This window comes from Astyanax mexicanus, chromosome 15, assembly GCF_023375975.1.
Source record: "Astyanax mexicanus isolate ESR-SI-001 chromosome 15, AstMex3_surface, whole genome shotgun sequence".
Classification (NCBI taxonomy): Eukaryota; Metazoa; Chordata; class Actinopteri; order Characiformes; family Acestrorhamphidae; genus Astyanax; species Astyanax mexicanus.
This window is the reverse complement of record NC_064422.1, coordinates 31,176,978-31,192,093: the sequence shown is the minus strand read 5'-3', so window position 1 is coordinate 31,192,093 and position 15,116 is coordinate 31,176,978. Positions and strand designations below refer to the sequence as shown.

General features: G+C 38.6%; 1 protein-coding gene across 1 annotated transcript in view; it reads left to right on the top strand.

Moving 5' to 3' along the window:
- The window catches only part of atrnl1b (attractin-like 1b), a 110,322-nt gene extending 95,830 nt beyond the window's left edge, over window positions 1-14,492 (top strand). Inside the window, exons 28-29 of the mRNA XM_007259180.4 lie at window positions 2,640-2,754; window positions 11,839-14,492. Coding sequence (XP_007259242.3) covers window positions 2,640-2,754; window positions 11,839-11,963 — 240 coding nt within the window. The 3' untranslated portion in view covers window positions 11,964-14,492. The remainder of the gene's footprint in view (window positions 1-2,639; window positions 2,755-11,838) is intronic.
- The last annotated feature ends 624 nt before the right edge of the window (window positions 14,493-15,116 follow it).

Below are 15,116 nucleotides of genomic sequence, written 5' to 3'. Positions count from 1 at the left end.
TGTACTCTAATGTTCAGTTTATACATTGTTCATGTATAACATTATGAGCATTGAGCATATAGGAACACTGTAATCCTGTATCTGTTTCTCCTGTGCCTGATTAAAATGTCCTGATTGATTGGTATACAATTAGACATTTTGTTGCTTTATTTTTTACTTTCTGATGTAGAATGACTGGCAGTTTTTCTTTACATTGCGTCAGAATATAATAATGAATGTAATGTAGAAATGCTCTTAAATTACCTGTCATTTTTTTTTTTTTTTTACAGAGAATTCTTTTAATACTGAAAAACACCTCTCCACTATCGAGCAAGTGCACAAAGTACCAGAGCCAAGGGTCTTTTAATTGGTAGAGAGGCTCTTCAAGAATAATGATCATAACAAACACAACTGCTTAAACGGGGGTACACTTATGTTTGCCTTCCTCTTTGTTTAAGTAGGCAAAAACAAACTAGCTACTGTTAATAGTTTTTTAAAATCGTTTTTCCATTAAAGCTAGAAAATTAACATTGGACATTGTGTGCATAGACTGCACTTTACATGTGTTGGAATTTACCACCAGCTAATGACCTTTAGGCTAACGCTTTTCTAGCACCCTACACTTTATTCCCACTGTGTCATATTACTAAGAAACTGACCACAAACCATGACGAACCACAAAAGATCCCATTTACACCTGGTTACTTTATGCATCTTCAGTATCAGGATTACATCTGGATAAAACCAAGCTACGGTACATAAAAGTGCAAGTGGTCTGAGATGCATTTGAGACACATGTTATAGCGCTGAAAAAACATCCATTTCACATAGATAATGAGACAAATTTAAAACAGCGCCCCACAAGTACACCCAAAACACCACTAATAATTGCCGTAAAATGAGAGAGTGAATTTGCAAAAAAGTTAAAAAAAAAACAAAAAACTAACTGGAGATGCTTTAGTGTGTCATTTTGTCTTTCGTAATTGGGGTTTTTCATAGCAGGTCCTAAAGCCAAAAAAAATGTGGAAGTTATTTTTATCTCTTATTTTTAATATTGCTGTTTAATGCTCATTAGCAACTGCAGCGAATGTGTCAAATCATATTTCAAATAACAGGTAAACACTGACTCTAAATTAAACGAGCATGTTTAGTGCATCTTAGGCTTTCCGTTAAAGAGGAAAAGAAATACATTTGCAAATAGTGTACATGACCTTACTTTAGACCTTGTCTCTCACAATGAATATTTAACATTGAACAAAATGGATCAGAGAGCCGTATCAACATGTAATATTAACAGAAAAAATATTTAGCTCACTTTCAGCATGAATTACTGCTGATTTTTCTTTTTCTGACTAGAGTGTATGCAATCTCTAATACTAACTTGCTAATAAAGTACTGAAACTCTGCACTACAATGCACAAAGTACTGGTCCCTTCCAAACGGACTTGCACTACACACCTAATATCTGATATACTTGCACTGTCAATGCGCACTTTAATTCCACTTAATTAAACTGTGAACTTTAAGGACTTACGCACCCATTCACTTTACCAGCCTTAAGCTATATACCATATACCGTATTTGCACTACTGTTATTTACTATTTTTACTGTCATTCCATCTCAATCACCATCAATATTGCACTATTGTCTTACGTATGTTTATTGTGTCTTGCTGTATTGAACATATAGTGTCTCCCACTCTTTTATATTATAATTATATATCTATTTTTACTTATTTACTTATATTTATATATCTATTCCTCCCCCACACCACTGCACCTTGTTTTTGTCTCATGTATGTCTATTTGTGTCCCTGCTGTATTGTACACATAGTGTCTCCCATTTTCCTTTATTATATCTATTATCTGTACTTGCTGTAAAATTGGGAAGGAGAGTAACGTAATTTCAATTCTCTGTATGTCCTGTACATATGCAGTACTGACAATAAAACTACTTGACTTGACTTGACTTGACTTGACTTAACAGTCCTGCAGTCTATGTATCACATGCTAACAAGGCGCCATAATGACGTGACCATACATGCAAAAAGTGGCATAAAATGTTGTTTTGCATCTGCCTTTGCTCTTTACAGACATACATAAAACAATTTGCTAAACTAAATATTGCAGCAAAGCCTGAAGGAAGCAGATGTATCTTAATGTCCCGTTAAAAGAGTGACACGGTAACATCATAAACAAGAGAAGAAAGATGATGACCTTTTAAGCTCCAGTGCTGACATTTCCTTCACCACTCTGGTTTAAACACTGAGAGATTAAGCAGGTGTTATAGCTGTGTTGATGTACAGACATGGTGCTTATGGAATCAGTTCCTACATCTCTGAGCCCACTGAGAGTGGTTAACACCAGATGTCTGACCTCACTTGTATGTGCTGTCTCAGACTGCTTCTGCAGGACTGTAATTTGGGCTATGTTTGGGTGATTTCTTGGTGAACAGGATGATTGTGTGCTTGTTTTCCTGTTGACTTGTGAATACAGCCTACATGATGAAGATGTGAGGCATAGCACTTCACAGTCCATGTTGGCGAGTATGACGTTAGATTTGTGACTGTGTGATGTGAATCAGGTTGCTCTGTGGGGTGAAGACTACACAGTCAGTTTATTTATACATTTCTTCTTTTCTTTTTTTGGTTCTTCTGAAGGGTCCTCCCAAACCCGTTGCCATGGAGCCGTGTTCAGGAGGGAAAGCTGCGGTTCTGACGGTGCTCCTGTGCCTTCCACAAGGACCATCAGGGGTTCCACCACCTGGACAGTCAGGTACGAGTGTCTAAATTTTGCACTACTTGGAACACTAGGATTAAAGCTGCAATTACTGCTAAGCTGTAATTACGGCAGGTTCAGTAAATACAAGGTTTTTGGGTGAAGGTGAGCAGCAAAAGAGCATGAAATAAGTGTGGAATTGCAATGCTCTTCAGAATAAAGATAAAGGTTACTAAGAACAATATGTATTTATTTTTTTATTCAGACTGATTTGAGCCGTTTTCAATAAGATACATAATACAATAAATTATTATGTTTTGGAGTTGTAGAGGTTTCTAATGATTTCCTATGATAATCCATGCCATGAAGCTAGATGGTGGTTGATGGTTGTTGATAGTGTCAAATAGTATCCCAAACATTTTAAATGTTGCAGGACATTATTAACATGACTATTGTGCCAGTAGTAAAGATCAGGTCCACACGATGACCTTCTGAACATGTGACGACTATAATCTTGCCATTTTAAACCACACACAGATTCGTCACTAAAGATGACCCGGCACCTTTCTGGCACCGGTTGGGTGTGTTAAAACCTGATAAAAAGTACTAACCTTTGTTGAATAGCCCTCCTACATTCTCACTGAAGCTTTCTGAGATCCAGTATTTTGTGCACTTTGCCCAAACAGGCTTTTTAAATGAGTGAGATGGGGCATATTTTGTCTCTGCAGATAAATAACTTTTTTCACTGTTATTCAGGCTCAAAGTAGCGCCACGCTTCATTGGTAGAATTTGCAGAGCCCTGGAATTTAAAACAAGGCATTTAGAACTTTTAAAGTGCAAGTTTATTAAAAGCCACTGTTTACATCCGGTAGGTATCTAAACATGTTGAGCACAAATAGTAAAACTTTTTGAGCAATATTTATGTAATTTGTTGTTCGTTCTTGGTGTTCTAATGTTGACAGTAACCAGATATTTTCAGATACAGCTGGAATTCATACGTTTCCAAGGAATTAATTTTGCAATCTGCTCACCTCTCCTACATATTCGTTCGTGCTACATGGTCAATCTTTTACCTTCAACATTTACCTACACTATGGGATGTAAACAGTGGCTTTTAATAAACGTCTTGTGCAGTTTTAAAGTTCTAAGTGCCTTGTTTTAAATGTCAGGGCTTCCGGATTCGACCAATAAATCGTGGAGCTACATTGAGCCTGAGTAACAGTGGAAAAAGCGATTTATCTGCAGTAGAAAATTATGCCCTGTCTCACTCATTCTAAAAGCTTGTTTGGGCAAAGTGCACAAAATGCTAATCTCAGAAAGCTGCGTGAGAACAGAGGAAGTTCTCCTTTAAGATGGGAAGTATTATTCCAGTGAGAATCTGTAACTCTAATCTCACTGGTGAAGCTGTGTTTGTTTAGAATGTCAAAAATCACAGTTCCGCTATATCTAAATCCAACTGGAGAAAACCATGGGGAAAATAGTGCTGGACCACTGCAGCAGGCTTTGTGAAAGCCTCACAAGTGTATTCTCTACAATATTCAGTAGCACCTCAGGCATCAGAGAGCTTATTTTCCTTTTCTTATGCACACTATCAAGTTCCAGATAGATTCCACATTTTAGAACAAAGTGTGGTTGTCTCAGCTTTCAGGCTAAAATTGTCAGTGTTCCATCAGCTAGCGCTACAGAGATCCAGATCATTCTTCAACACCACACCAAAATAACTTTGACCACAGAATCAAGCTTTTAAAGGATTCAGTAGCTTAAATATATTGCTCCTGAAACTATAGAAAGCTATAGAACGTATGATATTATTATGATATGAACCAGCAGTTAAATCCTATTTTAATTCCAATAGGGTCAAAAGCATGTGGCTGTAGTGCCCTGACAACACTGCTGAGAAATGTTAGAGCAGCCATCACGCTGTACCACTGTGTTCAAGGGGATGGTGAAAGGACATGCTCGAATATCACCATATGTGCTGTTTCTGTTAGAATCCTCCTAGTGCTGGGTCTGCAGGGTCCGGATGTTTGTAGACTTCATGTGTTTGGTGTATTCATCCTTTTTAAATGCGTTGTTGTCGTGACCACATCGAGTAGAACACTTCAGGCTGTCCTCCTCCCACCATGTGCTCTTGTGACACTGACAAAGACTTGAAGGTGCTAAAAGCATGGCCAACACCTCATGGTTATTCAGTGCTAACACTGAGACCTTTTCATCACTGAAAGATCAGCAACAATTGAGTCACAAATTATGTCTAAAAACAGCAAGTTCCTACTTGATGCATTGCATTAGGATGTGTTCCTGTGAAAGATGAAGGAGACTGGCATAATCTTGACTCCTTCTGCAGTCATCTTGCTGTTTTTTCCCCCCTCCCCATGAGCAGTTGGGTAAGATGTGTCCATGCTCAATAGGACTTATTGGCCTTATTATTATGGCTGTACCAAATAATTTAAGGCAAAAAAGGTAATAGGACTAGAAACATGTCATAAATATGTTCTACGAAGTCTGAAAAAGCTAGGCATTTTAGATCTTAAGTTTTTACAGTCCTTAAATCCTGGAAAATTATAAAACTGCCAAATACACTTACATGCGAAAAGTGATGGGATAGAAGTATATAAAATGATCAGACAAATGTCATAGAAAGTTTTACCACCTGCAGTGAACAGCACTATTGGTGACATCTGTGACATTTGGCTAGAATAGTCTGTGCAAACAGGTCACAATATTGGTAATATCTTACAGTGTAGCTTTACGCACAAATTCATTTGTTAATTATCATATTGTTTTATGTATTCTTTCTAGCTAATATCAGTCAGCTTTATTGAGTCTAGTTGCATGTCATCCCAATTTGTTAAATGAGGACAAAGTTATTAACACACTGAAAGACTGCCTTATGTCCTACTTGCAAATTGACATTTTCTATATAGTCATTATTCAATTCATTATTCTCTGTACCAAAATAACACTGGCATGTCCTTTCATCAAGTTTAGCTCTGAAAGTATAGAACCTCACATAAAAGAACACCGAAGGCTTTACAGGGGGATTTGCTTCTTGTAGAAAAAGATTTGCATATAATATAAGGTGTTGAGTAGTGCAGCTAGTAGCCATGTGTGTAAAACCAGTCCTTAAAAGAATGGGAAAATATAATCATTAAAATTAGGTACTTTAATTTAAAAATAAGCTATAACAGAAACTAGCTGTTTGGAGAAAGCAAACTATATAATTAGAGCTCTAGTGTTTTCTTGTATGGTCATGGGAGCTAAAATAAAAAAATGGGCAGTGAGTGTAGAAACAAGGAGATGGTGTTCATATGACGGCTGAAAATGGCAGTTTTCATTCTTTAGTGTTTTGAATTTGAACAGTTGTCATTATTTAACAATAGTAGCATTGCACACATGTAAAATATATGTCATTATTTGTTGAGATATTTTGTTTTGTTTATTGATTTTTTATTAAGCACGTTTGTTAACCATACAACATTAAGTAAGAGCACGTCCGTAAGCAGTGGATGAGCAGGTCATATATTAGACGTATCTCTGTATTGTGAGTGAATTTTGGCTGGTAAGTGCATTTCTACTGTAAGTGTATGACTATATATGATGCCTCCCAGCTTGGGAAACCTGAGCTGAGGCAGGAAGTCAGCAGTAGCTTTGCGTCCCTGTGGTGATTTGGTGTAGCTGGACTGTCTCTGTTGGACGGATTGTTTTACACCACACCGACTAATCTCTGTCTTAGTCTCTGTCTGGGTTGGATCTGCTCTGTGAGTCTTTGTGGCTAATTATTGTATGTAAATGGAGAGATACATTAGCGGATATTGTAACCGCTTGTCTGTGTCCTTGAATTTGAAGGGAAGGGTTGTGGTGTTCCCAAGTGCATTAACCTCTACAACTATACAGAGTGGGATCAAAACAATCAATGACAGGATAGAGGTGTTCGGTTCCTGTCTGGAGTGCAGATCTTTACTTGGTTTTAGCCATATTGCAGCATCTACGATCCAGGGCGTACGTTCTGTCCATTTAACAAAAGGCATCTTCTGTTAAAAGACTGTTCGCATCAATCTAACACGCTGGTACTTTTAGATTTTCTTATGGAAGCGGCTGCTGCCTTTTCGCGCACACACTGTTTGGATGTTGTTGTGCTTTTAAGGTACGATTTTGAAGGTCTGCTTTCATATTAGTTATCTGCTAAGAGCTTGCAGAGTGACAGTGTGTGCCAGAGAAAAGCCCATCTACCCCTACCGCCCACAGCATGTCTGTCAATCAACACACTCCTTTATGGAACCTCAGCCCTTTAAGCTCGGCTTCCTCATCAGAAACTGACTGATCTGGAAAATCTTCTGTTTCACTGCGTCTCTTCTAATAGTTGACAAGCACTGCAGCTCTGAGTGTATGAAGAATATGAGCTTTTAATATCAAAAGAAAGCAAGAACGCTTGCTTGTTGCCATGTTTTGATTCGTCATGGAAAGTTCTGGTGAAAGGCACTTCAGACAGAAAGCGGTGGAGAGTAAGAGGACTGCTTACGTTCAACAAAGACTATTTTAAGGCAGGAAAAAGAAATGCTGAAATGGTTCGAGTGCTTTGCAGACGTCTCTTTCCTGTCACAGTTGAAAGAGACCCATTGTATTTCAGGTGCTGTGCTTTTTGGAAGTTGCAAAGCACTACAACTTCGTGGGTGTAATGTCTGTCAGGGTAAAACGGAGCGACCCCTACACTGAGTAAGTGCAGCGAGTGAGTGATGTTGGAATCGAGTGCAGAGTCGTCAGTCATGTCTACTGCCACCATGCTGCTCCTGAACATCTCTCACTGCCTACTGCGATGTGTGATCAGGAACTCGTAGTCTTTAATTCAGAGCTGAGTGAATTCCCCTTCGCTCTGTCAGCACCACTCACCACTGTAATGAACTCGCAAACTGTGTAGTTTGCATCAAGTGTGACTGGCAGGTAGTTCACCGTACAGAAGTTCAGCTGCTTCTGTGGAATGTGCTGGTTTGATTTCATGGCTCTGGTGCACTGTGTTGGTCTGCTGCACTGAAGTCAGTCTAATGGCTGTAAAATAAAATAAAAAAGCATGAACAGCACAATCTCTCTAAAAGAAAATCCACCAGGTGTGACACTTATGCTGGCTGGTTGTAGTCCAACCGTCACCTTGTAATGTTTCAGCGGTAAAACAGCCCATCTAATTTTTCTCCTCTCAACTGTCTTTCACTATCCAGTGACTAATTCCATCTTCCATCGTTTTCTCTGTGCTAATATTGCCAAATATTTTGTTCACACAGGCATGAGGTGATTGCCAGCTTTGGCTGGATTGAGACCTTCCTGTTCATTACATGGAGTAGCATGAAGATATATTTGGGATGTCAGGCAACTAACTAGTTCCTTATTCCTTTATTGGTCATGTGATGTACTGTGGTTACATAAACATACACTCTGTATGAAGTTCTTTGCAGTTTTTCAGCAAGTAAAATGTCCTAGCATTAGTTAATGTAATTAGACATGCTCGTCTTGGCTGGTACTGTTGCAAAAAAAAAAAAATTCTGATCTGGGTCGAGTCCAAATACCATTTAAAACATTTTTTTTTTCTTTTTGATCACCATCAGTGCTTGCAGACTCTCTTGCAGCAACTTTGAGGTTAAACAGAACCATAGTGGTGTTGGTTTGTCTTAGAGTTGAGCTCTTAATGTAAATGAAAAGCTGGACATGGCTGGGTATACGGTGGAAAAATTCACTTGGCTTCTGGTCCTTGATTCCTAAGCTTAAAAAATGTGTTCTGAATATATGCGTGGTTTGAGAGATGGGGTGGGTCTGCCCAATCTGTTGGCACGTCTTATTCTGCCTCTGATCTCTGCTGTGTAGACTCTGGTCGCAAATCCAACAACATGACGGCCATTTCTGTTTAAAATGTAATAGAACAGAAAAGAATGAAACCACAGTGCCCATGTTATACACACTCATTGGGTTACTCTGACACAAATGAGGGAACATGATTCAGTTTCCCAGCAAAATGAGGAAAGGAGCAAATGACTCAGTGATGTACCTAAGCTCTTTATTAGGACGTCAGTGAGCAAGAAGACGTAAAAACAAACTTTTGTACCCTTGTTCTGTCAAAAACTGTGTGGAGTGGGATGACTTACCGTTAGCACAAAAAAAGTGGGGGAAAAGCTTTTTGCTGGTGCCAGTAACACTGAAGTCACATTCACAAAACTGACGTTAGTGGCATTGAAGAAATAAAGCCATACTACCCACTCTAACTGCTGTAGGTAGAGAAGCAAATGGCAGGGTTTCTGTAGAGACTTCCTGAGAAAGTGTCAGCATGTGGAAGCAATTTGCATAAAAATGAACTATACACTTTTTTTTTTTTTTTTGCATTCAACCACTCAGCGGAGAAAGGTCAGATCCAAAATGGTATATTAAAAGAGATTTTAAAAAGGCTTGTGAATTAAACAGAGCATTATCAACATTAATTGCAAGCCCATAAATGGCTTTAGCTATAGCATTATCATCACTTCACCTCCCATTATTGCCTAGTTTCAGGTTCTCTCTGGGGGGAAAAAAACGTCTGACCATGTAATGTATTGAAAATCACAAAGTATGAAAGGAAATAAACAAAGTGGTTTTGAATACCCTTTCATCTATAGCATTTAGATATTTAAAGTTGCATCCTTTGCTGACACAGATGTATTGTAAATAGAATAGAACTCTCCAGAGCAGATAAACATGGACCTACTGGCACTAATGGCCTAATGACAGGTGTGGGATATGAAGGGTTCAAAGCCTCTCAGCGATTTTTTTCCCAGAATATTGATGGTACTCTAACTAATAATTTTGGTAGGATGAATTGTGCACTAGAGGATTGGGTGCTGTGGTGATCATTCAGTTTCCTGACTTTTTTTCGCTAAAATTCTAGCAATTAAGCAACATAGACAGTGTCGCTACTGTTGAGTTCAGAAGGTAGATCACATTTATTTACATTGAAATATGGATTTAATCTCGCAACTCACTCCTAACATGCAAAGATAAGAAGATACAATTAAACAAATGTATTTGAAAATAATATTTAATTGTGTTCTGATCTAATAATAATTCTTTAATTTTACATTAAAATATCCATTATTAAGGCAAAAAAATTAACAGGACGTTTGACAGCCGTAAAAGAATTCAAAATTTATCTTGCTTAAATTGTCCCACTATATCAGAGTATATTGCAATATATTGCAATGTATTAAATCATATCCCCTGTAATGTTATGGCACATATGTTGTGGCCAGTTTTTTGTAAATACACGGCCCTAGCATATATTGTATTTTAGACAAAAGGTTTTGTGATCTTTCATCATCTGTGGAATGGACACTAAGCTGTGTTGTAAAATGTTATGGTTGATAACATGAGTGCTTGTACTCGGTGCTTCTTGGCAAATCACTCTGTTGACACCCCCTCTGCTCTGGCCCAGGTGTGATGGCTTATAAATCGGAACAGGGCAGAGTGGCTGTCGGCGAGTCAGCTCGTTCCTGGATGTAAATCCTGTTCACCTGGAGCAGCTGTGGCTTCGTCTTGACATGCTAAATTCAATTTCTTTTGGCTGGCCTGTCTTGAAGTAATGAATTGTTCTCGTCCAATAATTGTATTGCTTCAATAGCGCGGAGGGAGCTGTGCCAGGTCAGTGCGGAAAACAAGTGGCTGTTTTGTTTTGGGGATGATTTGTGAGATGGTGCTGTGAGAAATGGTGGCCATGCTTCTTGCCACAGCCCACTCTGACAGAATGCTGGCATGGAGCACAGTGGTAGAGCACACTAGGCTCTGGGCCAAGCTTCCTACACCACAGAGATAGAGAGTGAGGGATGTCCCACCCGACACAAAAAGCCTGGAAACATGCAGAGGGAGACGTGCTTTTCACAGAAACCGCAGCAGAATGCTGAGGGCTCGGGAACTGCTCGCTGGAATTGTTCATCTGTTCTTATCTGATTATTCCTTCTCTTTCTACCAGCCACATGAAGGGAAGCTTTTTTCCCTATTAGTCCTATTTTTCTTTTGCTTCTTTGTTCAGGAGTTTGGATGGTTACTCAGATAACTAATCCGTTATGAATTACTTCTCACAAACTAAAGGATTACTTATCACACTACTAATTACTCTACTTCTGAGTTCATTTCTAAGCCCATTCTTACAAGAGTATGAAAACATGCTTCAAAATATGTATGTGCTTCTTGTTTCATAAAATGTTTCAGCTGATGATTTGGTACATTCACAATCAAAGTTGCACAGGTAGCACAAACAACAGTTCAAATTGCATAACTAAAATAAATTCTGATTAATAGTTACGTTAATGTAACGCATGTATTTCCATGTTATTCTTAAAGACCAGTGTGTTAAGGATAATAATTATAATTAATAGCTAGGGATGTCTTAGAGTAAAGCTCTAAATAGTTAAACATTAAAAATTCATTTTGCTGTGATTAACAATGAAATAAAGGGTTTTTTCACAGTGGTTGGCAGAAACAGTTCAAATACTATCACTATGGCAATATTGGAAGCTGAAAGGTTCTTGAGCCACCCCACACTAAGCTTCTCTTACTCCACAGGCTGATCAGCTGATTCCAAGACTATTTTTGTTTTCTTATAAATAATACAGATGCATCGGTCAGATGTTTTTTTTTTTTTTTTATACAACAAAAAACGGTTATATTGCAATCCATTTAAAAAATCCAATAAAATATTCCTAAATCGACTTTACTAGTTCTTTTTAAAGAGTACGTTTTTCTATTTATGGTTTTAATATTAATAATTAATATTCATATTATAATACTATTTTATAATTTACATTCTATTGTTAAGCTCATAAACTGTCATTCAGTCACTTGCGAACAGAGAGTGTTATATCTGACACTGACTGTGGTGGTGTGGGTTAAGATTATTGCAGTTTTTGGTATTTAAGCAGTTCGCAGTGCATCACTAACAGAATGCAGCTTATATTGATTCACTGTTTCCGTTTTGTTTTTGTCACAGAGTATTTTTTGCATCTTTAGTTGTAAAAAGTGTATATTTTTAATGTCTACAGGGTTTAACATTTTTTCTCCTCTTTTGTGTGTGTGTGTGTGTGTGTGTGTGTGTGTGTGCGTGTACGTGTGCTTGTGCTGTGTGTTTTGCAGGTATTGCCATTGCCAGCGCATTGATCGACACCTCTCAGCAGAAGCCCATGGACTTTAAAGAAAAGAATCAGGGCTTGAAAAACCGCAAAGCTCTGCCCACTGCTCACCAAGGCACGTGTGTTTGAGAGACCCGTGGCCTCGTCTTTCCGGGCTGCTCCTTTACCAGAGTGTCCTGCTCTGATCCACGGCTGCAGACCACTGGCAGCTTCTGTGTCTGAAGAGAGACCCCCAGTGATGGGATTTAATAGAGTAGCAGAGTGCTTTTTTTTCTCCTTCCCTACAGCCAACACACACTGTAACACTATAGGCCACCGCAACACTATGCTTATCCGGCCCCATGTGCAGCTTCACCTGTGCTTCAGTACCGCCGCTCAGCACCACTTCAGTCTTTCAACACTTCAACTGTGTCTCAATTTCCAGCACTCAGTGCACTTCTTCTGCACATGCTCACTGCAGCTCTCCTATGTCAAAGGCTGGACTTTCAACACCTTCAGATTCCGGTCTGGCTAATTCCGCGACTCCCGACTGCACTCTGCAGGCCCGAGCTGTGAGACCTCACGGCAACTACCAGCAGCACTTCAGCCTCTTTTGCTGAATTGCAGTCAATGAAAGGGTCTGCTCCACTGACTCCCACCCTCCATTCAGAGCCTCAGTAACTGGCCAGACACTGATGTGCCTCTGGCCTCGTTTGTACTTTCAGTGAATGAATATGTCCCCACACTGGGGGTGTGGTGGCAGAGCAGAGGAAGTGTATGATACATGTTGCGTACCTAGCGCTAGAGCTTTTTCCAGCTCGTTTATGGACTATTGATGGTGGTGCTGTATGTGGGTGAAAATCTCATTTGTTTGCTTGCTAGGTAAACAGCCTGTGTTTGATAAGGAGCTTCTTAATCACAATTATTAAATGCATTTCCAGCCATTTGGCTGATTTCCGTCAAAGCCAGCAAAGAGAAGAGTCTGCCATTCACAGCACAGGAAGGCTGTTAGGTTTTATTTAAGCTAATGAAGTTGGTTGAATAAGAACCACTTTGTTAGGAACTGATCATTTTTATTAAAAAAAATCCATTATTTGCTAGCGAAATCTTTTTTCACCTCTCTGCTGTTCCAGCACAGTTTTGCATGAACTGCACATTAGCTGCTTTAAAACAGTTTTTAAGAAGTTGTAAGTCACTAAGCGCGTCTTTATTCAGCTGGGTATTACAGATCGGAGCCGAGTGTACAGCCATTCCCAGCCCACCAAGTAGCTGCACAGTGTATAGCATCCTGAGGAGAGGGGTTATGTAAGAGACCACAGGTGGGTTTTGAAATGGTCCAAGAACTGGAACAGCAGTTACAGAAACAGAAGTGTTACGAGATGAATCTGGAGACTTTTAGAATTGTACAAATGTAATAATACAGGGGCTCGGTGCCTTTGTTGTATAGTACTCTTGATATATACTGCTAAGAATTAGGCTACTAGAAGAGCTTTCATTGTTATTGGTATATTTTGGTTTTCGATATTTTTTTTCTTCTTTGTTTTGAAATGGCCCACCTGGTACAGATTCAGACTATGTTAAGAATTGAATTTCATTATTGACTTATAATGTAATTTTGGACTCCTAAGTTTCACACATTGTGAATGAAGAAGAAGAGGAGGGCCTCTTGGACAAGGGCAAATTTCATCCACTGAAAACCTGTTTCCTCCAGCCCCTCCCCACTCTGCTCCTGTACAGCTGTCTGTCCTGATGACGTCCCACCACAGGAGGCTGTTCCCAGCCATTCCCAGCGTTCTCCCAGTGCTCTCCCAGCCCGTGCACTTTGTCCCGGAGGCTGTGAGAGAACTCCTACGATGCTGGGAGAAGCACAGGAGATTTACAGGGCCTGAGAAGGAGAACTGTTTAATAATGACCTTATATAATGTCCTCCAGGATCATGGCGGGAGAGTGAACAGGGCCCTTCCCTTCACGTGTTTGTGGTACATGGATCAGAACATGTGAATCAAATGTGAATCACTCTGTTGTTCTTCATCTAGCTCTTTCAATGTTTCCTTCATGTTTTCGTTTGTTTTTTTTTATTATTATTATTATTATTATTCTAATTATTCACTTCTTTGATGTTTCTAATAAAGAATATAAAAGGTCATTTATTTAGGGACCATTCATTGTATAATACTTATGATGATAATGATTATGATACTGATGAAGAAAAACCATGTCTTTTACAATGTTTGTGAAAAAGAACTGTTTTGTTTTGATAACGGATTCCTGTGTAATACCTCTGTTATATTATAACTCTAGTCATTGAAGTCATGTAGCTAGCTTCAGTGACCACTTCTGTTTTTGTTTATATTTTTATTCTTATAGTGTACACAGCTGCAGTTTGTTGTAGCTGCTCCTGTAGAATATTTTTGGGCATTTGTAGTTCCATTTGCGAGTAACGTATGAATATGAACCACATTTTTAATATGATCCATGTTTTATTTGGAAAGCACCTGTGAATGAGAGTAGTAGAGTATGCAGTTGTACCACAGTGTACGGTCTTATTACACAGGAATCATCTTTCACTGTAATGTCATAGAGAAACGGATGAATGATGCATTCATTCTTCGGTGCATATCATTAATCCTCATTGTATTTTAAAGATGGACAAAAAAATAAAACTGTTGAATATTCATAGCATGGCTTGATCTTTTACACTTTTGTGGACCAGCTAAAAAAAATCTGAAAATTTGTTTTGCATTGTTCAATATGCAGATGTCTTTAACAGAAAGAATGTGGGTTAAAGTGCCAGCTGTACTGTGTGAGTTAAAAGTCACAGGACACCCTTTTATTTTTAGAAACTAAAGAGGAAATTACATATCTGAATATTTCATATTTGAAATAAACGGGTGTTTTGCAACTTTTGACACAATCAGTCCCCAGCTCTGTGTGCTATTAACCCAACAGAACTTATGGTGACATATCTGTCATTGACCCTTTAAAAGCTGTGTAAAGTTTTTTTGTTTTTTTTTACAGCACTCAGTCCTTCACTTAATCAACTGAAGTTCCTAAGTGACATATTCTGGAAATCCTGAGAGCATCACAGGACAGTGTGTGAATGTGTTTGTTCATCTGAACCTATTTACAAAATATAGACGTGCTGAGTGAGTGATTGAGATAAAACTAGCTCATTTTAAAAGTGTATTTTCTGCTTCTACAATTCCAAACATTTAACAGTTCAGATGCTTAAATGAATGTTTTATATTCCATAGAACTAGTTCTGACCTGATTTCTAAAACAATGTGTTAATAATAGTTATGA